General features: G+C 42.7%; 2 protein-coding genes across 9 annotated transcripts; one reads left to right on the top strand and one right to left on the bottom strand.

Moving 5' to 3' along the window:
* Positions 1-16,137, bottom strand: ccdc186 (coiled-coil domain-containing protein 186). Of its 2 annotated transcripts, none has more exons than XM_011606283.2 (16): positions 15,947-16,137; positions 13,799-14,760; positions 13,481-13,607; positions 12,334-12,462; positions 10,616-10,828; positions 10,271-10,390; positions 9,453-9,557; positions 8,881-8,979; positions 8,015-8,101; positions 7,789-7,931; positions 7,110-7,365; positions 6,737-6,926; positions 6,409-6,507; positions 6,053-6,281; positions 2,067-2,286; positions 1-1,263 (listed from the first exon to the last, which is right to left on the bottom strand). In XM_011606283.2, the coding sequence occupies exons 2-16, from the start codon at positions 14,728-14,730 to the stop codon at positions 1,204-1,206; spliced, it is 3,009 nt and encodes a 1,002-aa protein (XP_011604585.1). In that variant the 5' UTR covers positions 14,731-14,760; positions 15,947-16,137; the 3' UTR covers positions 1-1,203. The 2 variants fall into 2 exon arrangements, with proteins under 2 accessions (XP_011604585.1, XP_011604592.1); XM_011606290.2 differs by having other exon boundaries at positions 6,427-6,507.
* A 922-nt stretch (positions 16,138-17,059) lies between these two features.
* On the top strand, positions 17,060-26,906 carry tdrd1 (tudor domain containing 1). 7 transcript variants are annotated; one of them, XM_029849529.1, is made up of 26 exons: positions 17,060-17,109; positions 17,394-17,549; positions 17,712-17,746; positions 17,833-17,893; positions 18,018-18,132; positions 18,602-18,665; positions 18,779-18,859; positions 18,938-19,117; positions 19,191-19,334; positions 19,469-19,634; positions 19,741-19,818; positions 19,980-20,162; positions 20,247-20,354; positions 20,603-20,773; positions 20,927-21,181; positions 21,276-21,428; positions 21,735-21,842; positions 21,936-22,103; positions 22,319-22,678; positions 22,749-22,865; positions 22,959-23,096; positions 24,644-24,811; positions 24,902-25,374; positions 25,603-25,852; positions 26,122-26,165; positions 26,320-26,906. In XM_029849529.1, the coding sequence occupies exons 2-26, from the start codon at positions 17,402-17,404 to the stop codon at positions 26,386-26,388; spliced, it is 3,837 nt and encodes a 1,278-aa protein (XP_029705389.1). In that variant the 5' UTR covers positions 17,060-17,109; positions 17,394-17,401; the 3' UTR covers positions 26,389-26,906. The 7 variants fall into 7 exon arrangements, with proteins under 7 accessions (XP_029705389.1, XP_029705379.1, XP_029705362.1 ...); XM_029849519.1 differs by having other exon boundaries at positions 24,902-25,476; positions 25,624-25,852; XM_029849502.1 differs by having other exon boundaries at positions 24,902-25,476.
* Positions 26,907-27,084: the final 178 nt, after the last annotated feature.

Here is a 27,084-nt window from a genome sequence, read left to right as displayed (position 1 = left end):
TGGTCAGAGTAGCTGGTATATTTGGCTCCCCCCAACAGAACAAACATCCGTGGGATCAAGTTGATAATGAAGTTCCTGCGAAAGGCCGATGGCAGAGACGATGAGCCGGACAGTGAGACGCCTGCAGCACCAAGGTGGACGCACGTTACAGCACAGCTGGACGTCCCGCTTCATTTGGAGAGCTGCAGAATAAACAGCTGAGGCTGCCAAAGAAAACCCTGTCGGTCACCGGTGGGGGATCATTTCTGAGCTTCCTGCTCACATTCAGACACTGAATAACTTCAAATCTCTTAAAGCTAAAAGTCCGAACTTTAGTTACGTATTTAGAGGTAAAATTTTAATGTCACTGTCCCCAATCAAGACATGTCTGAAATCATTACCTTAAAGTCCAACATTAAAAAGAATAACGACAGCACAATGACTAGAGAATAGACCTAGTAAACTAAGGGTTTGAAAATTAAAACATACATTCACAATGGCGTTTTTTGATTTTGTTTTTCAAAGACGAGCTGATGACGTGCTGCTGTTGGCTGCGTCTGTCTGGAGCAGCAGAGCGACACAGATGGACGGGCCGATGCCTCACATCTGTGATTCACCAGCTTGGTTACAAGTGCTAATGGTGCAAGGTCCAAAAAAATAAAAAACAAAAAACAAAAAGAGAGAAAAAAGCCGAGGTGGGAAGGTGTGTTTTTCTCTTTCTGCCCTGCATATGACGAGCTGTTCGTCCAGCAGATGAATGAACACATTTGCTATTGGCAGGCGAGGAGACGAGCAGGGAGGGTGCACCGTGGTGAACTTTCCATCTCCAGCTTTTGAAAAGAGAGGCAAATCCTTTGGAATAACTGACAGTCGTTTACCTGTCGGGTAGAGTTTGGCTGGACCTTCAGAAATATGGCATCTGTAGTTTGTGGGTTTTTTGAGGCAGTCAGAGTTGAAAATGTGCCTGAAGAGGGTTTGATTAATGTTGCTGAGGCTCAGACGAGATGGACCGGAGACTAGTTGTGGTGCTGGAGGAAGCTGAGGATAAAATGCTGACGGTTCAAGTAAGTTCAGGCATGTTCTCCAAACCAGACCCAGGTTCTGCCAAACGGAGGCCCAGGTGCTGACGGCTTCAGCAAATTTCTCTTTACTCCTTTATTTGGGTCAAGACAGTGACCCACTGCCTCTTCTTCATCAACACTTCACTTCCTTTTTGCTCCATCTTCAGGATCTCTGCTGTTTGATGAGCCTCTCGATCTCAGCCCCCAGGGTCTGCAGATTCTCCTGTTGAAGAGAGTAAAGACTTGTTGCTTGTAGTAACTGTGGGAAACAAGGCTTAGCATCCTGTCAGACTGCGCATCAGCCTGCAAGTTGCCTTTGATTTGTTTTTATAGGACTTCCTGCCCACTGCCAACTGTCTCTTCAGCTGCTAGAAAATACTCCCACAGCATTTATCTTTTATTGCTTTATCAGCTTTGACAGGAGACAAAAAAAGCCCTTTGTTTGAAAAATGTGACTACTTATTAAATCAACTGTAACAACAACCTTTGCAATTTCTAGCTCCGTTAAAGAATACATTCAACTTGAAACTTGCACTATTTCGCATTAAAAACATTTCAAATGTAGGTTTATGAACAAACGATCAACCCAAATCAAACTACAGCTCTACAGCTGAGGGACTGAACCTGAGCTTAAATACATGGGAAAACTTTGAGAACTAGAAAAAAAAAGACATGAAATTTCTGTTGCAGCAGCTCCCAAACACAAATGGCCGATCTAGGCTGCCATGATTAACGGGGAGCTTTATTTGATCCACAGATCTGACACTGAAGCATGAGAAATGGATTCAGCTCACAAGCGTCAGCGCTAAATGAGGATTAGGAGGAGTTCTCAGGAGGAGCCGCATTGTTAGAGTAAAGCGTGGGTTCTTAGCAGCTTCTCAGTAACACAGTACTCAGGCTCTCAGGCTCTGCTCGCCCAGCCAACTTAAGATAGGGGGCACCTCAGGCTGCACCCTGACAGCCACGTATGTTACTGCGCCCGGGAACCACTGGGGATTGGGCGCCTTATTCAGGAGCATGCTGTACCTTCAGCGTAATGTTCTTCAGCAGAGTGTCCTCCAACACAGCCTGCAGCTTCCTGTTGATCTCCAGGGACAGGTCCAGAGTCAGGCCGCTGTCCGCTGGGTGTGAGGTATAAAGTGAAGCCATGATGCCTCCCCGCCGGCTCAGCTGGACTTTGTTAATGTCTGAAGCCTCTGACGAGAGCGCCCCTGACTCTTCTCTTAGCACGTAGCTCTGGATTATTCTGAGAGTTAAAAGAAAGGAAAAAAGGAAACAAGCAGGGCACATTAAAAAAAAAATATATAGCACAGGAAATGTAGGGAACACGCAGCCTCAGCTGAAGTCTGAATTGAAAGTTCCCGAGGAGTACTGAATCCATTACCTGCATCACAAGCAGCAAATGTTTTTAGAATATCAATTCCAGTAGGATGACACATTGAACCCGTGCGCGCTGTACTAATTAGACCATGCGAAGTATTCACAGTCATGCTCGGAATTCATTTCAATGTTTAACAACATGGTGTCAAGTTTTGGGTCAGAAAAAAATGGGAGAAAATCCAACGTTTATCCCCTTGTCCTGTGTTAACAACAGCCCCCAGGGAACACTGACATGGTTATATTTATAGCCAAACAGAATGATTGGAATCCTTTGAGTCATCACAACATAGGATAATAATAAAACTCTATTTCTGTTCCTCTCCCCTTCTCCTCCTCTTTTACCCATCTGTCTATCTACCTGGTCAGGCTCTAATTTTGTTCCTTTTAAAGGGAGTTTTCTGTGCTCCTGTTATTTGCTTGGGGGTGAACGCTGACCTGACTCTGCAAAACCAGCGACAGAAACACACAGACCGGTGGAATTAAGGAGCTACAGCTCCCTGTTCTCAACAGTCAGGGAATATTATAAGATGCCCTCAATCCAACCGGAGACCTTAAACAGACCTTCCGACTCGCTGGCCTGGTTTCCTTCACAGAACTGCTATATGCAGATACATATTTATAGTTTGCATTGTGTTGAGAGCTATCATGAATTGCTTCAAGTGTTTTTGTGTGACCGAATGAACGTAAGTGCTTAAAACAATGTAGGATGTCAAAGATGAGCCGAGATAAAGAGAAATAGACCATGCATCAATAGGGGCCATCACGGCAGTCAATTACTGCAATACACTCACCGGCCACTTTATTAAGTCTCCCTCTTCAAGTGCTTGTTAACACAAAACTAATGGACCAATCACAGCTCAACGCATTTAGGCATGTAGATGAGGTCAAGACAACGTGCTGAAGTTCAAACCGAGCATTAAAACGGTGAAGAAAGGGGATTTAAGTGACTTTGAACCTGACATGGTTGATTGTACCAGACGGGCTGGGAAGAGGATTTCAGAAATTGCTGATCTACTGGGACTTTCACACACATCCATCTCTGAGGGCTACAGAGGAAATATCCAGTCAGCAGCAGCTGGGTGGATGAAAACACCTTCTTGATGTGCAAGGTCAGAGGAGAATGGGCAGACTGGCTCCAGATAGAAAGGCAACAGTAACTCAAATAACCAGCCAACATTTTGTTAGCCCACTATTGGCCCTTTAGCAGCAACTGAGCATTGTTTGAATGCTAAAGCTAAAGCTGAGTATTGTTGCAGACCCTGTCCACCTGGGTGGATGTGGCGCAACAGGAGATTTGTGTGATGCTATTGCGTCAATACAGACCAAAATCTCCGAGGGATGTTTCAATCACCTTGATGAAGGTATATCAGGAAAAATTAAGGCAGTTCTGAAGGCAAACGTGGGTCCAATCCTTTACTCGCAAAGTGTAACTAATAAAGTGGCCAGTGAGTGTGTATTGTACCTTCTCACAGAAATACTGTAGAGAGAAACACTGGAATTTCAAAAACACATTCAAATGTAAAAACACTTGACACTTAAAAAAAAAAGAAAAGAAAACATGGCAACTAAAATTGCACTTTAAAAAGGAAGGATACAATTATAAATCCTTTCTTCCCAAGTAAAAAGAACCCCCCCCCCAAAAAAAACCCAAAGAGTGCTAAATAACCCTAAAGGCTTTTTTGCATTACAAACTAATAAAAACATCTAAAATGCAAAATAGCTGAGCTAAATCAATGGCTGTGCAAGCACTACGAAGAAGCCACCATCATAAATCTCCCCAATCCACACACACACACACACACACACATGCACACACAACACCTGGGCTTTGGCAAATATAAAATAAGACTTACCTCTCACTAGACCATCGAGGGCCCATATTTTGACTCTAGTTCCCTCACGACAGTGTTGTGTAAAAAACAAAAAAGTGACAGAAATTAAAAATGTGGCCTCGGGGCTGTGCTGAAGTGGGGCAACAGTGATGTGTGCAGGAAGATGAGTTACACGACCTTCTTTCCCAGCTGACAAAGGGCAACCAACAGCTCAATTCACCACTGGGGTGGTTACAGTGGCTGCAGCTCCAAAATTAAAACAATGTCAGACTTCATCTTGTGCTCTTATACTATTAATACATGCTAATGATGAGAAGCCTCTTTAAATACATTCTGAAACATTGGGATAGGTTACAAAGCAACAGAAAAGCAAAGCAAAGCTCAGAGATGTAGCTGAGAAGGTAACCTTGAAAGGACCGTCGCAATTTCATGCAGCTTTATAATAGCTTATGCAGATGAGTAGAGCAATTATAGAACAAATGGGAGCTGTCAAAATAGGCCTTATTTATTTCAAATAACAAACAACCAACTTGGATCTAGTCATAACATGTGTAGGAATGGATAGGCAGCAGCATCCTGGGCTGTTTAGGTGTTTAGAACAGTCTTTGACATCTTCACAACACATCAATTGGCACCTTAAAAAGATGACTGGATTGCCTTGACGAGTGTGCCATTCAACAGTTAATGAGTTTTAAATGCCAAAGGTTGATAGAAAGATTAGCATATTCTCAATCTCTTATTTATCCCTCCGTCTCAGGTTAAGATCCCGATGCTATGTCGTTTAATTCAGACCCAGTTCAGGTTTACGCTTTGATTGTCAGTGTTCGCCAGGCCGTGGTGAAGGAACAGGACAAAAGGACATGCAAAAAGGACACATGCACAACCTCAGTGCAGAAGCGAAACACCTTCTGCTTAGCTGAGATTTTACAGTGCTAATTTTAGACCAGTGGCCGTGGGATTCAGCCTCAATTTTAAGCCTTGAATGTAGGTTGAGTCTAAAAACAATAAAGGAAATGATTGAGGCAGAATCTACAGTGATGTGCAATTGCAATGAACAGGAGGGAGAGAGAGATCCCACTCAGATCTACATAAAATGATGATGTGAGTATGCAGCCTCAGTCCTCAGCACTGATGATCATGAATATTGATGGACCATCATCAGGGATCCATAAGATGCATCATGTATAATAAGTGGAGCGCGAGACGGGACAAACAATCAGGCTCTAAACTGTGAGTGCTCATAATGTTTCCGAGGGTCAACTGAGTACCCAATAGAATTACTGTCAATCCATCCATCTTCCACACCTTTATTGGGGTCACAGGAGGTGGTGGGAGGGGTGTTAGTGACAGTGTCAGCTCAAATTAAATGCATGTGTGTGTGTGTGTGTGTGTGTGTGTGTGTGTGGTGGGGGGCAGAGTTACACCCTGGACCAGTCACCAGGGCTAGCACATAGCACAAACAATCACTTTTACGATCACATTTAAAGAAGCCAGACCTGACCCCAAAATAGCAGAACAGTCTTTGGATTGCTGAGAAAGCCAGGAAAGAACCCATGAAAACTCAGGCACGCCCAGGACCTTTCTGTGAGGTGTGATAACGGCTCCACGGTGCCGGCAGATTATTTTACGGTAAGCCAGTATATTTTCTGTGTCACTCTAGTCAGTGAACTTCCCTCTGAAGTAGATGCATCAGTCCTCCAACTATAATGCCACCATTCATTGCATCAATAGATTAAAACATCTACATCATAAAAGTAAAGCTGTTTGTTTTTCTTCTATAGTTCCTATAGGAACACTCACTTGGTCTTTTTGCGAATCTCTTCCACCAGCTGCTTGATGTGATCTTCCATGAACTCGATCTTTTCCTGTTTGCGAGCAAGTGCTTTTTGCAGACGAACAATTCGATCCACAAGCACAGACTTGTCAACTTCTGGAAAATGATCCACCACCACCACGGAAGGGCCCATTTGGCCGTCTGGAGACCGCTCTTCGACACCGCCGTTGCCACCATGGCGGGCATTTAAGGAGCCTGGTGTGAGGAAAGGAAGCAAAGGACTGAATACTTCAGTTAGATTTCTCCCAAATCCTTTTACGTTGCCATTTAACTCGTGAGTATATCATTATTAGGGTTACTTCCCTGTGCATTAAATACTAACCAAATCCAGGAGTAGTACCTGAGGAACTTGAACGACTGCCCATACTGCTGGCATCCCTGTCACAGCCTCCATTCTCAACCTGCTCAAGTCTCTTACGAACTGCAGATGATGAGGATGTACAGAAACAGGGTCATGAAAGAGGTCACCTTTTAGAAGCTGCTTAATAACGACACATGGCTACCCAGCTGTTAGAGCAAAGCAGCAGTGATCCATTGTGTTCCAGAGGTGCTTCAGCTTCAAAAGGTGCTTTTCTAAACTAAACAGTTTGATGCCTTTTGAATGACTGAAACAAACATCTAAATTTGTATTGAAATGCTTTCCTTCTAACCTTGTGTGAGTTGTTTTGTCAGGTCCTTGATGTTGGCAGCTTGCTTTCGTTTCTGAGTCACCAACTCATCCTTCAGTTCTTCAATCCTAATGTTTGATTGAGCCACCTCTCTCTGAAGTGCTGTCCTCTCCTCTTGCAGGCCCTCCACTTCCTGCCGCCGCAGCCCCTCCTCCTGTTTGAGCTGGCGGGACTGAAGGTTTAAAGGAGGCATGAAAAAAGAAAGAAATCATGATAGTTTATAAAACAATGTCAGAGATTATGAGTTATATAATGTGTTCTAAAGAGCTGATTTCCTCCAGTATTATATTAATCTTTAATAACAAAAGCCTTTGCAGTTCTTCACTCCTGATCTGATCTTCGGCATCCCACCAACCTTTTCATCCAGTAGCTCGGTGGTCCCTTCCAGCCTTGCTTGGAGCTCTGCGAAGCTGCTGGTCAGCTGATCAAGCTGAGCCTGTAAAGCGTTGCTCTCTGACTGGAGCTGAGCGTTCTTGCTGCTCAGCTTCTCGGTGAAGCCCAATAGCTCAGCCTCACGCTCCCTGCTGCCTTGTACATCATGCTGATAATCGGCCATCTGGTTGGTCAGACATTCTACTTCCTCCCGAAGAGATGCGACCTCTTGTTTATCTCTGCGCGGAAAATATACATGTCTTACTGGTATAAATTGGCGTTCAAATTAGCAAGGTTTGCTCAATGTAATGAGTGAGCGGGAAGAGGGCAGTCTGAAAAACTTATAAATGAATCTGGGTTTGGGCCACCTACTAATTTAAAGTCTGGCACTCACAGAAAGCAGCATTTCAATCAGTAGAAACGTTCCTCTCTCAAATAATCTTCACATGACTGGCAGAGCCACAGAGGGACATGAGGTCCCATCCTGCTATCGGTGCTATATCTGTGCATGGCCTATCTTTAAGTTCAGCCAGGGACAAGAGCTATATTGCAACCAGAATCATAAACTGATAATAGTTAATGTAAGTAGAAAGGTACAACAAACTGTGGTATCAGCATACATACACTATTGAGCACCGTCATCAAGTGGCGAGTGTTTGTACCGTTGATGCTGTTCCTCGAGCGCGGTGACCTCATCCACTTTCTCTTTCTGCCGGCCGATCTCAGCTTTCTGCCGGTTGATGATCTCCCTGTACTTGCTAAGCTCGTCCTCCCAGCGCGGACGCTCGTCCTCGAGACACTTTAACTGCAGAACGGCAACGTTGCTTATTTAAAACTGGTGACACCGGGCTGCACTGGGCGGGTTTAAGGCTTATCTGAATGGCAAACCTTGGTGCGAAGTGTTTCCAGTTCATCTATGCTCTCTTTATAACTCCTTTTTAGGTCTTCCAGCTCCTTGCTCTTTACGCGATGAACCTGTCAGACACATTACTTCAATGTTAAATATGACTCCATCTCATACAGTGGAAACAATTTCTGCTTCCATCACCAAAGCCATTCGATTACTTTTCTAAAGCACCCGATAGAAAGGCAAAAATTAAACTGAATGCTTGACATTAAAACAAAAGCATTATCAGTCTAACATATCTACGTGATATTTCTGAATTTTATTTTTGCCCTGTGGTGATGAAGAACATCCACATTATTAAAGATGCTGGCAAATTTACTACAATATAAAATCCATTAAAATGATCTCAGCAAATGCTTTTGCCATTTAAGAACTTTTCACTCACATGCGATGACATTTTAAAGACTTGTAAACAAAGTGGAGAGACAACTCAGGAAATAACAAGTCAATAAACTGAGGATTTTCGTTGTTTGTTGCTGAAAGGCGCAGCTTCCTATTGATTATTTCTAGGCCATTTATTTTTAAAGTGCTGTCAGTTCCCTTAAGAATGGAGCAGAGAGAAAAAAACAGGCCATCATGTTTGGATTGAGTTCATGTCTGTGCCTGTGTGGAGCCTTCGTGCTACTTCGTTAATACTTCCTATAAGACACTGATGCCACACCAAAATTAAACATTAGCAGTAAAATGGTGGCACACCATAATAAGTTAAGTAATGGCCTGGTTGGAACAGGTTGTTCAGCATTAATTAAAAGCAAAATTATATTAGTAAGACCCACTTAAGCTCGTGTGTACACATCAATAGTGCCTATGTGACATCATCTTTGTACTTCTGCACATTAGTCCTCACCTCTAATTGGTCTGTTTGTTCCTGCTTGTGTTTCTCCAGCTCTCCTTTCGTTTCCCTCAGTTTAGCATCCAGCTCATTGGATTTGAGCTCTTCTGATTCCTGCACAACAGAGAAGTAAATAATGTGAAATCAATGGAAAGAAGATGGACAACAGGGTGAATGCATCAGCAGACCTCGGGACAATGGAAATGCAGTCATCTAAAGAAGTAACGGTTAGACTATATTAGCGTGCACTGTGTAAATAAAATATTTATTATTTACCAAACATGTGATAAACCCACCCTAGATTGTTTCTTATTCTTAAAAACTCATTAACTCATGATGCTGTTGTCTGGGGATCTTCTGACCATATGGTGGAAAAATACAACAGCTCAAAGTGACAGTGGAAAAATTAGGCAGCTCTTTACTACCATCACAAGGTCTCCGTGGAAACTGCTGTGCACTAGAAGCAGATCTAATTGTAAAATAAAGGTTCTTAGAGTGATTCCCTTTCCTCTGGTTTGTGGGTAGATAGCCAGGTATTGTGTTAGCCCTGTGATGCCAAACACTTGCATGCTAGGAATAGTGCAGACCTGGTAGGTGCGGATCATGTCCTGGCAGTTCTTGCGGATTTGTTCAGTCTCCTCTTTGGCCTGGGTCAACTTGGATGTTGTTTCTCGCAGTTTTTCTTTAGTTTCCTGCACAAAGAACAACAAGAGCAGGAAATCATCCAATATATTTACTTCATTCCAAAGCAAGGCTTGTTGTGAACAAAGCAATATAACGTGATGTGATAGAGGCTCCTGTCCTGTGGGACTAATTGGGCAACTGCGTTTTTCTGTTTTTTATGTTGATAGGTTTGCTAGGAGACTGTTCAGAATGTTATTTCCCAAAGATTGCAAAAATAATGATTAGGATCATTACTGTCCCATTTCCACTCCAGTTCATTTCACTCCTGCACCAAATCCTGTTATTTGATAGAGCAGCTGCAGATGAAATGAATGAAGTGTCATTTAGATCCTGGAAGTACTTAGTAAACACAACATGTGGGGAAAAACAAAGGCTACATTTAGAAAACCAACAAACTTTAAGGTAGAGATTGGATTCAAATGTAAATATCAATGGGTACAGAAAGGATCCTAAAATAAGAATAATATAAGCAACACACACACAAAAGACTGACATTTTTTATGCTTGGCAGTAAAATTAATATGACAAATATTAAGATAATTTTTTAACTTAATATGTAAATTCAAGACTATAAATGTTTAAATGAACGGTTTCAACAGAAGAAGGTGAATTTAAATGATGGTGTGGCTCTCTCGACGTGCACTGCAAGCAGAAAGGACCGATTACATAAATGAGCTCTGACCTTCAACATTCAAACACAAGCATGCTGCAGGTCATTTACCTTGTGTGTATCCACCTCACTTTTTAATTTGTTCTGGGCCCATTTGACCTTGATAAGATGCGAGTTGGTGTCCTCCTTCATCTTTTCCACCTCTCGAGTCAGCCTGTTGACCTCGGCTTCCTGGCGGGACGAGAGTGGGTGAAACTTGAACGTATCAGGAGACACAAATCTTGACAGTAATAAAATCTTTGTGGCACCATCCAAAATTGATACAATATACACGATTGGATGAATTCAGCCCCTCGTGCCTGATACATTCAGTGAAGCCTAAATCAATGTGGGAAAAGGTACTTGGATAGCCTACTTTTGATAATGAGTTTTAAGACACCCTTTTAAATGACTGACCTTGGTGTCACAGAGCTGCTGCAGTCGGCCTTTGTCCTGGGCCAGCTGGTTCCCTCGGAGGGCCTGCCGGTCCACCTCCTTGGTAGCTTCCCTCAGCCTCTTCTCCAAACCCTCCTTATCCCTCCTTAGGTCCAAGGCCTCTTTCTCTCCCCGCACATATTTCATAACCATGGCCTCCTTCTCTTGGCGTGCTTCATCACATTTCTTGTTGGCCTGAGAATGTTCAGATCCGGAGCTTTTATCGATTTTCCCATAATTCTCTCCAAGCTGATTACAGAGTTGGATCCTCTCAGGATTAGAAAATGTGATATTTTCTAACACACGAGCCATATTTATTCTGTGTTTCTGAGCAGATTCTTAAGCCAACTATCTTAAATTTAGCTCCAATTAACTTCATGAATTGATTGTGAATGTACTTTCAAACTACATTTATTCACAATTCATCACTTTGTACACCCACTAAGCCCAAACCTCAAGCCTTGATTGGTTACAACTGCTTAATTGGGGTCACAGGCTGAGAGGCAGTTTTGTTTTTGGTCCGTGGGAGGAAACTGGAATACCTTGGGTGGTCACAGGGAGAAATTTCTTTGTAGAACAACTGCACTAACTGCTGCACACATGTATTTGCTAAAAAGATATCCCCATCTGAACAATTTACAATTACAGAGAATCTGTACAAGCACAAGCATTTGCAACCCCCGAGGAATAAACTGATGCGCACTGGCACCACCATCTTCATACAAACGGTGGACTAAAAGGTTAAAAATCTAGCTTGTATTGTTCACTGAGCAGTGAAATTAAAAACTACAAAGTGTATCAAACTGTCAAGAAAGATACCCAATATGTGCACAACTACTGAATGAGAAATATACCGTGGCTCACTTTTCACAAGTGATTAAATCTGTAATAACAAGCCTTTGAGGTGTAAAGACCCTGGCTGTTCAGTTCGTTTTAACATCTTCAAAGAGAAGAACTAAAATGTTTCCAGGCCTGCTATGCATAAGCAGTATTTTAGAAACTATTCAGAGAATCCAACAAAAACATTGTAGTAAAATAATTTAAATAGACAAAAAAAAAACAAAATACCACACACACACACACACACACACACACACACACACACACACACACACACACACACACACACACACACACACACACACACACACACACACACACACACACACACACACACACACACACAATCTGCAGCAGAATCGCACAGACTACCGTAATTGCATTCCAGATGAGTGATTTTGACCCCATACCAATATTAATCATTCCAGACAAGCCTGGCATGTGTTGAGTTGTGGCTGATAAGAGCGTTGTGTTTTGCTTTGAAAAGTCTTCATGAAATATGCAAGTTAGTTGCTAATTCATCCTCAGCGAGGGATAGCTGGCCACATCTACACTGCTGCACATCACATCCTTATAATTACTGTAGTGCTACATTCACTGTTCGAGTCGGATTTTTATTTCATTCATGAAAGGAGACCCAAGCAAGAACTTTGCTCTGTAATATCCATAAAGTGGTGTCAGCTCCTATAAGTCATTATTTCAAGTCAAATGATTGTTCATTTTTTAAATAATCTTTTAAATATATTGCAAAAAATTAAGGGATTATAAATTGTGTTTATTAAAAAAAGAATGAAATGTGGGTAAAGGTTGTGTAAGAAATGAACGTTGGAATGGTTCAGGAACACAAGGTCCAAGCCTACCTGTTCTAGCCGGAAGGTCATTTCTTTCTGCATCATCTGCAAGGCTGATTTAGCTGCGTGGTCCTGTTGGATGAGTTTATCCCGTGACTCTTTCAGTTCTTTCAGGAGCTCCTCCACCCTGCCCTCCAACTGCAAAAATAGGGAGTATGCTGGCTAAGAAACCTGTTGGACCGCATTCACGGCAGGGTGACACCTTGAAAAGCGTGTTCCGCTGTCTTGTACTTGACACAAGATGCTGGAAATGATAATGATGGAAGGAAGAGACTTTCAGGGGGCAGATTATAAGATTTTTCCCCCCCTTGAAATGAGAGGGAAATGCCACAGGGTTAAAACAGAAGTGACAGAAATCAAACTGAAAAACAAAGAAAATTCAGTAGGATTAGGAAGAAACGCAAAGAAGTTGACACAGAGACAATATAAAGCAGCTTCTGTCAAATGAACAAAGATGAATGCACTGAATAGATGTTTGTGGTCTGAAAGTACCACCTTTGTAAATCAAAGGGCGTCATTTCTGGCAGCTTTAAGGCCTGTTTGGCAACATCAATCCAGGTAATCAGAACTGTGTACTTTTCCTCTCCCACCAAGCTTTGTTTGACTTCCTTAATTAGCTGCCATACATGACACTGCATGTGAGCAGGGTTACCCAACACCTGTTTGTGTTGACCTTACATTGTATACATTAAAAAAGAGACTATATTTCTGAAGATAAATATTAAGAAATCAAGATAAATGATATGACATGATAATAAATAAAGTTAAATATGTTAATAATATGTGCAAAGCCAACATCATCGTGGTTAAGAAGAGCTTGTGGCTTATCAGTATTGCCTTTGGAGGCTGCTGTGAAACCACGGTTTCCCTTTATGCCCTTTTTTTTTATTATTTATTACATCACTGAGACTAATCCTTATACAAAACAATAAATATTTGCATAATTGGTAGCACTATGTGACCACAGGTAAGCCAATATAGGCCAGAAAACGTGGAGTCAACCACTTCCTATTCCATTAGCAACTGTTGTTGAAGAAAAGGCTTCTATCGTGATGCTTGACTAAAATAGTCCCTGGGTTTTGGACCGAGAGACTAATGCAATTCACATGTTTCGGTGATTGAACAACACAAACAGATCCGATCCAGATAAACTGACCTTTTTAATACTGCTCATGTGCTGTTTTTCTGTCTCTGTCCTCTTTTTCAGCTCTTCCCTCATGCCGTCCTTCTCAGAGCAGATACCCAGGATCAGTTCTTGGTGCCTCTTGTTCTCCTCCAACAACCTTTGCAAACAGACACACACAGAGACACAGAGACACACATTCTTTACGTCACAATTTAAAAAAATAAAGAAATAATGTGAGTTGGTCTCATCTTTTAAACCAATAACGGCAAACACAGATTAAAAATAAAGCCATAAAGGTGGATTACTGAAGCGAAGGCATCTGCTGTAATGGATGAACCTGCTGCTCACCTCTGAATAGCTTTCTCCTGCTGTGCATAATTGTACTGCACACACTTCTCAAAGACCACCACGCAGCCCTCTTGGTCCGCTGCAAGTCCGTTGGCCGTTGGACTCTTTACTCCCGCTGGCAGCTGACAGGCCAACAGCTCCGACTCCAGCTCGTCCAGCAGCGACTCCTGTGACAGCGAGCGCTGGATCTGAGACATGAGCTTTCGGCTACAATCGGTGTCATACGGGCTTGACAGGGAGTTCAAGGGCACTGGGGTGTTGGCACTGGTTTGTGGGCTGGATGCAGGCGAGGAGCCGACAGTGTCGGAACTGGGAGTGGACAGACCGTTGGAGATGCCAGAAGTGGTTGTGGAGTCAGTGGGGGAGTGTTCTGAACCACACTGGACAGATGGTGGACTCACAGTTGAAGCGCTGTCCTCGTGCGGTGGCGCTGCTGCCGTACAATCGGCAGCTAAATCAAACGGATGCTCATCGGTGCTGGGATGGATGGCACAGGAATCCTTCACGTCATCAAAAGTCAAAGTCCCTTCAAGAACTGATGGAGAGCTTTCTACCACCTCATCTACTGGTGTTGCTGATGCTGCGTCAGTCTGAATTGAAAGTGAGGGTTTTTCACCTTCTGTGGAAAAAGCCTCATCACTGATGACATCCGTGTGTAGCTCATCTCTCGCCTGTTCCTGACTGCAAGTCTGGACTTCCGTCTCTGTGTCAGTCTGGATGTCTGTGTCAGTCTTCATTACTTCACTGAGAGCCTGTGATGTTCCATGGGCCTGGCAGCATTTTTCTGCTTCCTCCTGATCATTGTGACAGACCTGCTGCTCCTCCTCTGTGTTTAATGGGCTGTTAGCAGAACGATCGCCCTGGTCTGACCCCTTTGACAGGGATTCTCCTTCAGACCCTTCCATCGTGGGTGAATACGAAACGGGATCCATTTCTTTCACGATGCTCTCTGTTGTTTAAATCTGGCAGAAAACCAAAGAGAAACTGAGAAAAGGCGCTAAAAAAATAGATACCGGTTACAGCAAAAATTAAAAACAACCCCTACCCTCCAGAGACCGAACCAAAACACAAAGAGGCAAAAAACAATAGGTGCGGCTGTGTTGGCATATCTGATGTGTTTACATGTATTAATTTGAGGTGCAAAATGTCACTTAATCAAGATAAGTAATCCTTATTTACTCCCAAAAATAGTCACATTTAGTTCTGGTACACATACCAAGTTAAGAGACAATAGACTTCAGATAATTTGGTATTGGCTATGAGTATTGGGTTTTGAATGTATATTCGCATGTTTATGTTGCATAAAATGGCCCTTTGTGGACTGATTTGACAGTGTCCTTGTACAGTTTATGCTACGGGTATAACAAAAAGTAGCCAGTCTTTTGCCTGAGACCAGGGATGAGATAAATATCCAAAGCAGCTCTGTCTGTCTCGCTCAAATACTGGGAGGCTCATAGTTATTCTGTTAAAGAGCAAACCTGTTTGGATATAATATACTATATCTAATCTACAATGATTTAGCATAGCTGGAAGTCAAGTAACATCATATTCATCTTTCAATGCAATTTCCTTTCTGCATTCTGTAGGTAGCCAGTGTTCTGCCCCAGTCTAAGTCCAAGTCATCAGCACTAAAGTCCAAGAATTTACCCACCGTGAGCATCATAACGTAGCTTAGGCTTAGCAACACAATCGAGCCTCTCATATGAACGAGCGAAAGCGCAACAGCTAATTCTAAGCCCTGTGTTTTGACAGGTGCCGTGCTAAGCTCAAGAAGCGAACATCTGGAGCCTTCATTACTGAAACTCGGACCCAAACCTGTCTCTAAATCCAGGCGACTACTGTGTAGCATATTTAGCTTACAGAAGGCTGATTCACAACGTTGTTTTCTCGCCATTAATTAACACTTCGGGGCATTTACTGTTAGCTACCCAACCCTGACACCAGATTGCTAGCCATTTAGTTAGCAACAGGGAATTAGGCGTGTGCTACTCCCTTCTATCACCCACTGAAAATGTGGTTCGTGTGGATTAAACGCCACAAAAGAGGCTGACACACGGGATGGAGGGAGCTACCTGTGACTGGTCAAGCTGTTTCTAAGTAAGATGTAAGCTAGCAGTAATTTAGACCTTCACGTTGGATCCAGCTTACCTCCGTTAGCCCCTGAAGCAAATGAACGGCACGCATATAAAAGCACCCGCCGAACACGTCCACAGCATGGTGCACCGCCGCGTCGCCACAAAGACGACGGGGAATGAGGGGACTTTCGCCGTTTGTGCCCTGCCAGCTGATAGCCTTGACAAGTGTCTTTGATATGACACATCAACAAATATGGCTGCGGCCGGAGGACCCATAAAGCGGGCGCAGCCAATGGGAGCGCGCGGGCGGGTGACGTCACCTGAGGCCAGCACCCGCGGAACACCTCCGCAGTCGGCTCGTGCGGGCGTGCACGCGCACAGGAGCGTGCACGGAAAAGGATCAATAACACGGAGGAGCGTCAATATTATCCTCAGAGCGTGTTTTCCTCCGGCTAAAGATGGATAATCTAGCAGCGCAATAAAAAAATGATTTAAAAATTCTACATACAGGTTTGGTGAAAAAAAGTGTGTGTCATTGTGTGTGTGTGTGTGTGTGTGTGTGTGTGTGTGGGGGGGGGGGGGGGGTATGTAATGTGGCTATAAATGTAATATAATAATGTAATGTGATACTTGTATGACTGTGATTGTTACGAGTAAAAGCTGAAAAAAGTATTTCCTTGTGGGAATTTTGTCTTTGACCAATGCTTTATTGGTTCCTTGATGTTAATGATTTATCAGATGCCATAAATTCAAAGTAATCTACTGATCTCATTGATAATGTATCGTACGTAGAGCAATATTCAACGATGGTATATTGCCTGACATTCATACAGTAGAGACCTTTGGGGGGGATCTGATTTCTGTTGATGTTTGTAAGTGGATCGGGGCTCTGAAGCTCTTTGTTTAGCAAAAGATAGCAGTTTGTTCATTGTCCAAACGACATAAAATTGCATGCACACAGATCAATCCACCATTAACAGAGCTCATCTAATCTGTATATTATGAAATAATAAACAAGACAATAAGGTAAATAGTTTAAATATGTGTAATGCTCATTACAGCATTGCTCGGAGTAGTTTTTTTTTAAAATTATTTTTTACTGCTTTGAAGCAGGTTCATTGGTTTTATTGGGCAGATTTGTATAAATTTAACCAAATATTAAATGAATTGTATTCGGATTAACCGCTAGGAGAGTTGCGCATGCGCGATCGGTCATTTTTGGACGAACGGACGCAGGTAAACACGTGGAAAGATAAAAGCATAAAAAGAAAATATATTCCCCTGCTTTCTTTTTAAAATATCTACTAAAATGGTATCTGACCTTGTGTGCGCAAATGTTACTCAATTACCCTTCGTGCTAGCTCATGTTAGCCTATCAAGCTAAATTGGCAATCACGAAGCGAACAGATTACATTAATGCCGATGCTTCAAATGAATTAATTCCTAGTTTGTCAAAGTGAGCCTTTTTCAGTAACCAAGCATTTTTCCCATCTCCCTCCTAATGTTCTGTTGTGTTTCAGACAACGCAATGGACAACACAATTTCTCCCGAAGCGACGCGACCCAACCCGGCCTTGAGGAAGCCGTGGCTGGGCTCCGGTAGTCCCGGGGGACCACCGTCGCCTCCTAAACTATCGGCGGTGTCGCCCGTGCACGTCGAAGACTTCGTCGGAAACGGTAAAGAACGTCCCAAATGTGGACACCCGGTTAAAAAACGAACAGTTCTCGGACATCCGTCTTTACCAACCTCTATTCGAACATGACCCACTACCAAATTACCATTACCACCTATTAGCCACAATCCGATTACCTGCTGTAGACCAATGTATTATTTTGTAGGTCATCCAAGTTCTTCGATCAAGGTTCCACCGGCGGTAAGTGATGACCTTGAACTTCTTCTTGCATCTACCAAGTGTCAAATGAACTCAATTTTGAAGTCCTTTTTCCCTGTTCCTGGCAGATCTCAGACTGCTCTCCACAGGCTATTAAAGTGCATTATTGCGTCTTCTGTGGCCACCAAGGTTGTATACCAAGTACTTGAAATGACTTTAGTTGCATTTATTGCTCTAAAATGTTACTCCAGCGTCCCCAGTATCAGTCAGGTCTTCAGTCAGGTGTCCATATGGACTTGTGTTAATCCTGCAGGTAAATTTAGATGTAAACGCTGCAAGAACACTTCTTACTGCTCTCTGGAGTGTCAGGGGAAAGACTGGACGGTACACCGGCACATCTGCATACCCACTGATCAGGAACCTGCAAAGTAAGTTGGTTGAACGCTGAGCAGCACTCGGTGTCGACGTCCTTTTAAAGGTTTATTTTATGGCACTAAAACCATAGAAATGATTCATCCACCAGTCAGACCTGTCACAGTAATTTAAACACACCTTTCTGCATATCGTTACAAAATGAGTAAAGTTGAAGTGAATCCTCACGCAACGCAGCATCAAACATCTTTTGATGTAAAAATATAATTGACTATGTGTTAACAGCATGGAGGCATTTTAAAACAAGTGTTGTTTATCATTGTATTTTAGCAAGAGATAAAAACACTGTTAAAAAAACACTGTGAGAATTAAATGCTCATTTCTCTTGAAAAGCATTTACTTGCATTTTTATGCGCTCTGATCACAATATCAGTACAATAACAAGGCATGGTGCTGTTAGCTTGTGCAAATGTATTGTAAAAGGCCTATGAATAATGTGCACTTTCCTTTTTTGTTAAAATAAAGAGTGAAGCCTCTGGAAGCTGCCATTTCTCTTTTAGAAGAAAGATCTGGCTTGCTTTGTTCTGAGGTAATTGCAATGATAATTTAAAGCATATATTTCTGCTTTACATTTTAACATATTGGCATGTTGATGATTTACTCTCTGGCTAATTTATGTTTTGATTTTGTTTCTGAGAAAAGTCTGGTGATGCATCCAGGCAGCAGAGGATCTTGATGAAAGATTTGCCTGTGGCTAAAGTCATTAAAGGAACAGACATCCAGGTATAGCAGATGCAGTGCGCCTCAGAATGTCAAGGCCAACCATGAAGTGTAACCCCTCCTGTTGTGATTGATGTTCAGGCAAAGGTTGAAGAGTTCTACGACCCCGGCAGGTTTTTCCTTCTTGTCCACAACTCAGAGGTGATGAAAACTCTGCATATCATCACCACAGAGCTTCAGAATACTTACAGCTTCCAACCAGCAACTCCGTATATGCCCTGTGTGGGAGAAGTTTGTGCTGTTCAGTACTCGTGTGACATGGTGAGCACAAGGTAGCGTACAGACATATTTTACAGGGTCTATGACAGCCTTTTAATATATTTTTTTAATGAAGAACTGGTACAGAGGTCTTGTTCAGAACTTGGCAGCTGAACAGAAGATGGCAAATATCCTTTACATCGACTTTGGTAATGAAGAGTGCGTTCCACTGGATAGAATCAAGCAACTAGCCACTAAAATCAAGCCATATTGTCCATGTGTAAGTAAATATTCAGTTAATTTGGATTATCCTTAAATATATCAATACATTTATGTCAAAATATATATTGTATTCTGAATTATGCACAGTCAGTCAGCAGCCTGACTTTTTGCAAGCACAATTGCATCTTTTAGGTAATGGAGTGCCGCATTGCCGAGGTAGAGCCAGTGGGTGGCAGCTGGTCGGTTGAGTGCTGTATGGCAGTGAGACAGCTGCTGGCAGGCAGGATTATCACTGTTCATTTAGTGGACACACTAGAGAACGGTCGCATCCATGCTGTGGATATTCACCTGTCAATGGGTAGGTGATAAATACATGGAGATATTTGGGAGATGAGCAGGGGGGAAAAGCCTTTCCACATCGGTGAAAGGATGACAGTTGTGTGTTGTGTCAATTTGTCTTTCAGGAAAGTTAAGCACATTCCTCATTGCGCACGGTTATGCAACAGAGAACAAGAACGTCACGCCAACTGAGCAAGACATCCGTACGTCACAGTCATTGTTGCTTTTCAGATCAGGCTGAGAGGAAATTTTGGTACTCTCCACTATTCCAAAAAAATTTGAAACGGCCCCTCTTTCTTTCCTGTGCGGATCCTGTGGCGACGCTTTCATATTTGCATTTAACATAAGTTAAAATATTTCTCAGACGAGCTGATGACTGCATCCTTTGAAAACTTCAAGAGTCTTTCTGATGGAAAAGATGACAATTCTTGGGCTCAGCCACCCGAGCCACTGACGCAAGTCGTGGGCGAAACATTCTCCGTTGTGGTCACCCACCTGCAGTCACCCAGTGATTTCATTGTACAGAAGGTTGAGAATGCAAGTAAGAGTATGTTGTTTTTTAATCTCTAATGCTCAGAGTTTAAGTTTTCTGCATTAATATTTATTTTATTCTCGATCTTGTGTTTGACAGGAGTCATCCAGGAGTTGCAGCAACAACTGAGGGACCACTGTTTTCAGGTGAAAGCGCCAGAGAATTTCAGACCAGCTCCTGGCACAGTTTGCTGTGCTCAGTTTTCAGGTACAGTTGGACATCACTCTCAGGACATCAGTCAAACATCAGTTATATCACCACACACCATTTAAAAGTTCTGCTTCGAATCTTAAATGACTGATAATTTACCCAAACCATAATTTTCTCAATCCAAAATTGCCCTTTTTTTCTTTAATCGACATTAAACGCTTTTTATTGCATAGAGTGTACTAATAAATTAGTGCTTAACTTTGTTGGAATGTTTGTAAAGTCTAAATCAGTGTTTGTTCTTGCAGAGGACAAGCAGTGGTACAGAGCTAAAATTCTGGCATATTCATCAGAAGAGCGGGTCTGTGTTGGCTACCTGGATTTTGGTAACTCGGAGGATGTGTATATAGGCCACCTGCGACCTATCAGTCCCTTACTACTGGCCATACCCATGCAGACCATCCCTTGTGGTCTCGCAGGTTGTGTATTCTCTGTGACCTGGATAAGTTTCACTTGTTATAACAAATTTTCTTAGTCAGATTCTGCAAAGTCTTTTAAAAAAAAATAAAAAAATCAATGAACAATAAATTTGTATGTACCACCCTCTGACATTCCATGTTTGAACCTTTCAGGGGTGCAGCCTGTTGGGGACAAATGGTCAGAGGAATGCATCTTGGCCTTGCAACAAAGGGTATCCAACCGAATACTGTCCATGGCGATTCAGGGAGCGCATGAAGGCAGAGCTTTGGTGGCCATGATTGACAAAGGCAGTGACCCACAGGAAAATGTAGCTGAACTACTGACCTCTTCGGGTTTTGCTGCGCCTGTCTTAGTTACCAGCAGTATGAACCAGCAGGCTGACCTTAAACCATTAGCAGAAGTACACGGTGAGATCTTTCTGCAATTTGAGGTGTGATATAAATATGATATTAAGGTCTGTCTAAAATATACAAGGTGGATTTTCTTCTGTATATTCCGCAGTTGTTTCTCTGTGCATGTCAGTACCTTCTGTATCCTCTGAGGCCTTGGCCTGGCGCTGTGTTGAGCTTCCCGTTGATGGCCAGACAGTGTCACTGCTTGCCAGTGTTATTGAGAATCCTCAGGAGTTCTACTGTCACATGAGTAACGGAAAAGGTACTTTTTATTTACTTTCCCAGACGTGAAGCCAAAAAATCATTGGTTAAATTAAGCCTGAATTTATATTGGTCAAATAATTCTCAGATGAAATTATCAAATGGAAGTTCCACAGTTTTAATAGGATTTATGATTACAGTAAATCCTAGTTATTTGAAGCAGTGCTGTGGTTATGAACTGACTGCAGTGTTATTTCATACAATAGACTGGTACTGTGGTCATAAATTTGCACGTTTTCTTTTGATGATTGAATTAAAAAGTCTTCCATTTTAATATTTTATATCATGTTATTGTATGTATTTTTAGACATTCAGCAACTTTTAGAGCTGGGTGCTGCGCTGAAAAAGCACTGTGCTGCAAATGACTCGCCTTATATGCCAAAAGTGGGAGAGCCGTGCTGCGCCATGTGTCCCGGTGAGACTCCTGCACTTTTGTGATACTCCCAAAAGAGTTACTTTGTGTCTATGAATTTAGTCATTTTTGTTGTACTTGTGTCCCCCTCGCCAGATGATCGGAAATGGTATCGAGTCATGTTGAATGATATATCTGAAACGGCAGTGTCTGTAAACTGTGTGGACTACGGCCGTAAAATGAAATTGCCAAAGGAAAATCTTCGGCCTATTACAGCGTCATTCCTGACTCTCCCCTTCCAGGCAGTTCGCTGCAGCCTAGCAGGTACTGTGAGTGCCAAAATGTGTTCATGTAGATGGTATAGAATAGTTTTCTTGAGCGATATTCAGATGTAAAGTTTTGAGATCTACTCATTGCTTTTAAAGACCTTTTCCAGTCCAATATATAGCATATATGGCAAAATGAGGTTTCTGTGTTCTGCAAACACTGGATCGATGCTAGTTATTTTTCAAGATGAATATCTGCATTTTTTGATGTAGGTGTTGAGCCTCTAGGATCAGAGTGGAACAGTGAAGCTAAGCAGTGGTTATGGTCTCAGATGGATGGCGAGCTGATGACAGCACGTGTCCTTTCTGTCTCTGAGCGAGGCTACGAGGTGAAGCTGGGGATTAGAGGGCAGGACATGGCCGCTGCCCTCATTTCTGTGCAACTAGCTAAAGCTCCTGGAGCAATTTCCGGAACATCATGTGTAAACTCTGAACTGAAGCACCAAGAAAAGATGTATGAAAGTCAACCCAACCAGGAACAAGAAGACGTCCAAGTCCCCGGCCAGTCAGGATCCATTTCCAAAGAGATGCCAACAGAAGGACCGGCAGCACAATCAGACGTGCAGTTGGAGTGTGGGTGTTCTAAAGATTAAATGGAGGCATTTGATGACTCAACCTCACTGAAATTGTGATCTTGTTTCAGTCCCATATTTCCCAGCAGACTGGAAAACAGCAGAGCTGCCTCTGAGAGAGACCTTTCAGCCGTGCATCGCGGCAATCATTAGTCCTTCGCTCTTCTATGTGCTTAGCCCCATTCAGGGTCAGACAACTCCCTCTTGTGCCCGTATCTTTCAGAAGTGTGAAATTGGGACATTTTGATTCTCATTCCTGTTGTATTGTTGTTGTTGTGCAGTGAACCAGCAGAGGCTTCAGGCGGTGATGGGGGAGCTGGCCAACTACTGCGGCAGTAACAACTCTTTACCATCATTATCCTCCTCCTCTGTCTCGAGTAGAGCATTTCCTGGGGCTGTCTGTTGTGCCCAGTTCTCTGGTGAGGAATACATTTTACTCAATAAAAGCATTGTGTATTTTTGTAATTACAGGGCTTGAAGTATTCTCAAAAAGTGTCGGCATGCGTGGTATGCCTGCTATGAAAAATAAAAATGTATGTGTTTGAGGGCCCGTTTATACAACTAAAACAGCGGGGTTTTCGTTGCACATGCACCCTTCGTTTACCTGAGAACCGCTCACGGAGTGCCTAAATCTGAAAACTTTTGAAACTGGGTTCTGGCGTGAATAGTTTTGAGAATCTTATTGTTTTGTCTCCGTGGAAACGGGGAGAGCTGTTTTAAGAAAATGGTGACGCACGACGTATGCACATTAGTCCTGCAGTGAAATGTAGCGCCCAGGTGAATGTGCATCATCCTCACAGCTTTTTAAAAACTTTTGCTGTTCCTGGTGACAACATTGTTGTCACTGCTTTGCATTTTGTGCATTTCAAATTCTTATTAAACTGGTAACTTGGCTTTGTTCTTAAATACAAAGATTGGGTAAATACATAATACATTTTGTTTGGTCCAGCGGGGCCCCATCAAATAATGCTCCTAGCGACAGAGCATTATTTAATTATTGAATTAGCCAAACTTTATATTCAAGCAGAAAGCCAATATGCAACCTTACATAGATATTAACTGTTTTAACATTTGAGATCCAAAACTTTATGACTGAAAGTGATGAAGCACTGTGCATGTACAGAACAGCAGGTGGTGTTTCATAGATAAATTGAACTTCAAAATTACAAATGGTACACATGTTAAATACATGCCATCCCATTTACAGTATGAAATGGTTGCTAATCAAATAATTTCATTAATTACTTCTCTTTAACGTAACATAATGGCATGTAAATACCCCCCGGAAAAAGTTCAGGCTTAGGATATTTATTCCACTAAGGTTCCTACAAGCTATAAATGATAATAAGTTCATGTTTCTGATTCCTGACTTTTAGCAGCTACTTTGGCCTGTTTGTCTCCTCCTCTGGGAAGGGGAAACTCTATGCATAGGTCATGTATCGGTTTCTCTGGGGATTAGTTGCGCTCATTCACAATTTGATGGCACAAATTCCCTCATCCCCATCAATTTTATGTTTGACTAGTGGACGCCCGTGCCTGCCTGAGGCCCCACCTGCAGTTGTTGCCCCCATAGACTTTAAACTGGTAATTTGGTGTCTGCTCATAGATGAAATTACACAGCTCACGTGTAGCCAAGTGTAGGAGTGGCACTTTTTTAAACACAGTATGCAGGTAGGAGACTATGGCCTGGTATACATTCCGCAGATAACGACAGGGTCTGTTTAAATGGATCTTTTTTAGTGTTTACTTTGGCTCAGGTAGCATCCCATTCATTTTCATTTTAGTTATAGTTATATGCAGTTGTTATTACTCAGTCTAGATTCCAAGACAATGTTGGTGTTTTATGTGTAAAATATTCTAAATCTTAGTCCAATTAATAGAACAGCATGGGTTTCATTGTTCAGAAAGCTTATAAACAATCAAATGCAGTTGTTTATGAATGTATTGCTTATTTCTTTATTTACAGCTGACAATATCTGGTACCGTGCAGTGGTCCTGGAGGGTGGTGAGAATGAGGTGAAAGTCATCTATGCAGATTTTGGCAACACTGAGATGGTGCCATTTTCCAGGATTTTGCCCATCCCCAAGCACCTGTTGCAGCTTCCTTTTCAGATCACTCGCTGCACTCTGACTGGTAGAAAAAATTAGTTCATACACCAGTGGTCTTCTGTTGGCCTAGGTGTATTTATGTTGATGGATGTCGCTCTTTCAAATTTCTTTTTAGGTAAGGAACACTTCCCAGTGGTGTGGCCAGTGGAATTGCAGCACACTTTTCAAAGCCTGCTGTCAAAGGGTGTCCTTGCTTCCGTCGAGTCTTTTGATGGTTTTGCTAACGTGCTATCACTTTGTCTTGTCACTGAGACTGGCAGATTGCAACTCACTTCCCTAATCCTGGATGCTCTTCAGGAGCAGGCCAAGAGCAGCCAGGAGCAGGCCAAGAGCAGCCAGTGTAGCCAGGAGCAGGCCAAGAGCAGCCAGTGTAGCCAGGAGCAGGCCAAGAGCAGCCAGGAGCAGGCCAAGAGGAGCCAGTGTAGCCAGGAGCAGGCCAAGAGTAGCCAGTGTAGCCAGGAGCAGGCCAAGAGCAGCCAGGAGCAGGCCAAGAGGAGCCAGTGTAGCCAGGAGCAGGCCAAGAGTAGCCAGTGTAGCCAGGAGCAGGCCAAGAGTAGCCAGGAGCAGGCCAAGAGTAGCCAGGAGCAGGCCAAGAGTAGCCAGTGTAGCCAGGAGCAGGCCAAGAGCAGCCAGGAGCAGGCCAAGAGTAGCCAGTGTAGCCAGGAGCAGGCCAAGAGTAGCCAGGAGCAGGCCAAGAGCAGCCAGGAGCAGGCCAAGAGCAGCCAGGAGCAGGCCAAGAGCAGCCAGGAGCAGGCCAAGAGCAGCCAGGGGCAGGCCAAGAGCAGCCAGGGGCAGGCCAAGAGCAGCCAGGGGCAGGCCAAGAGTAGCCAGGAGCAGGCAAAGAGTAGCCAGGAGCAGGCCAAAGCTTATCTTTCCCCATTTAGCCAGATACGAGGGCAAACCAATGGCAGTGAAGCAGTTGTACCTCGCAGTCCACAGCCAATGTTGTCTATAACACAGAAGGGCCCAGAAGAGGCACCAACTAGCACTTGCAAAACTGTAAGCAGCGAGCCAGAGGCAGGGAGACCCAAACTGGAGAAAAACACCACTGCAGCATCTGGCACTGGTTGGTAAATTTAATAGTTTTAATAGAAAACTTTATTATTGCTGACTTTTGCTGAATATACTTGTTTAACCAGATTTGAAAATGATTGATTGAACAACTGATGAATTACAGCAACAATGTTTTTTCTTCTTTCAGTCAACCAAATTTAGAAGATTGTTGAGCAAATGAAAGCCTTTTTTATGACTAGTACCAAAACCTGTTCTAAAACCAGAATTTTTTTTCAGGAATTGGACGTTAATGTTACTTTTTTTTCCATGTTTGTACTTCAGATCTTCGGAGGCCGACCTGTTGCTGTGTGAGCCTAAAGAAACAGGTCAGTCTTTGAGGTGATATTCCACAAATCAAACAGCAAAAACGACCATTAACTCCCCCCTTTATTGAGTTGTTGGACAAATAAATACCCCCCACAAGGTGGAAATTGTCATTTATTTCAATGATTAGGGATTGAAACTTTTCCTCTTGCACAGATCGATCACCTGGAGCACCTGGCCCAGCTGCAGCTTTCTCTGATCAAGCAGTTGCTGCAACAGAATTAAGACAACTTTAAGCACCATCCTGTTGTGTTTGTTTTCTTTAATTTTAAATGTGGCCTCCAGGAGCAGCCACTCATCAGTTGATTTCTAGGGTTTATTTTGATGTTGTTTATCACTAATCATTTACTGCATTCCAGGTGTTTTTGAACCCGAGGTTGTAACCCCAGTCACATTGTTAGTTCACTATTACTGCAGGTTTCAGGAAAAAAGCAGCACAAGACCAAGAACATGTTACACAAGGCTGTAGTTGTTTGCACATGCGCTTGTAGAGCACATGCAGTGTTTCTGTTCAGTCCTACACATCTGTCCAGCTGGGATGTTCAAGCTGATCAAGTTATATGTAATGAACAAATTGTTTCTGTTGTTACATAAGCATTTTTTGGACAAAACAAGTGTAACTGATTGTACCCCAGTGTCAATCTGAGATGAAAAGAAATAAAACAAATCTCCAGTCAAAAGTCATGGTGCACCATCTTAGATTTAATACAGTAATTAATAAACATATGGCTTTCCCTAACAAATATGCTGTTGTGTAATTGTGTTATTAATAATTAAATACAATTGATCACGTGTTGTGCTTTCGTCTTGAAATGAAGTCTGAAGCCTTAACTTCATCAAACCATTAAACACCTTCAAAGTCGTGTCGTTTGCGCGTGTGTGTGCTTAGTGTTCACGCGGATGGCCACAATAGTGACGTGT

This window comes from Takifugu rubripes, chromosome 1, assembly GCF_901000725.2.
Source record: "Takifugu rubripes chromosome 1, fTakRub1.2, whole genome shotgun sequence".
Lineage (NCBI taxonomy): Eukaryota > Metazoa > Chordata > Actinopteri > Tetraodontiformes > Tetraodontidae > Takifugu > Takifugu rubripes.
Note: the sequence above shows the minus strand (reverse complement) of the source record. Positions and strands in the feature narration are given on the sequence as shown.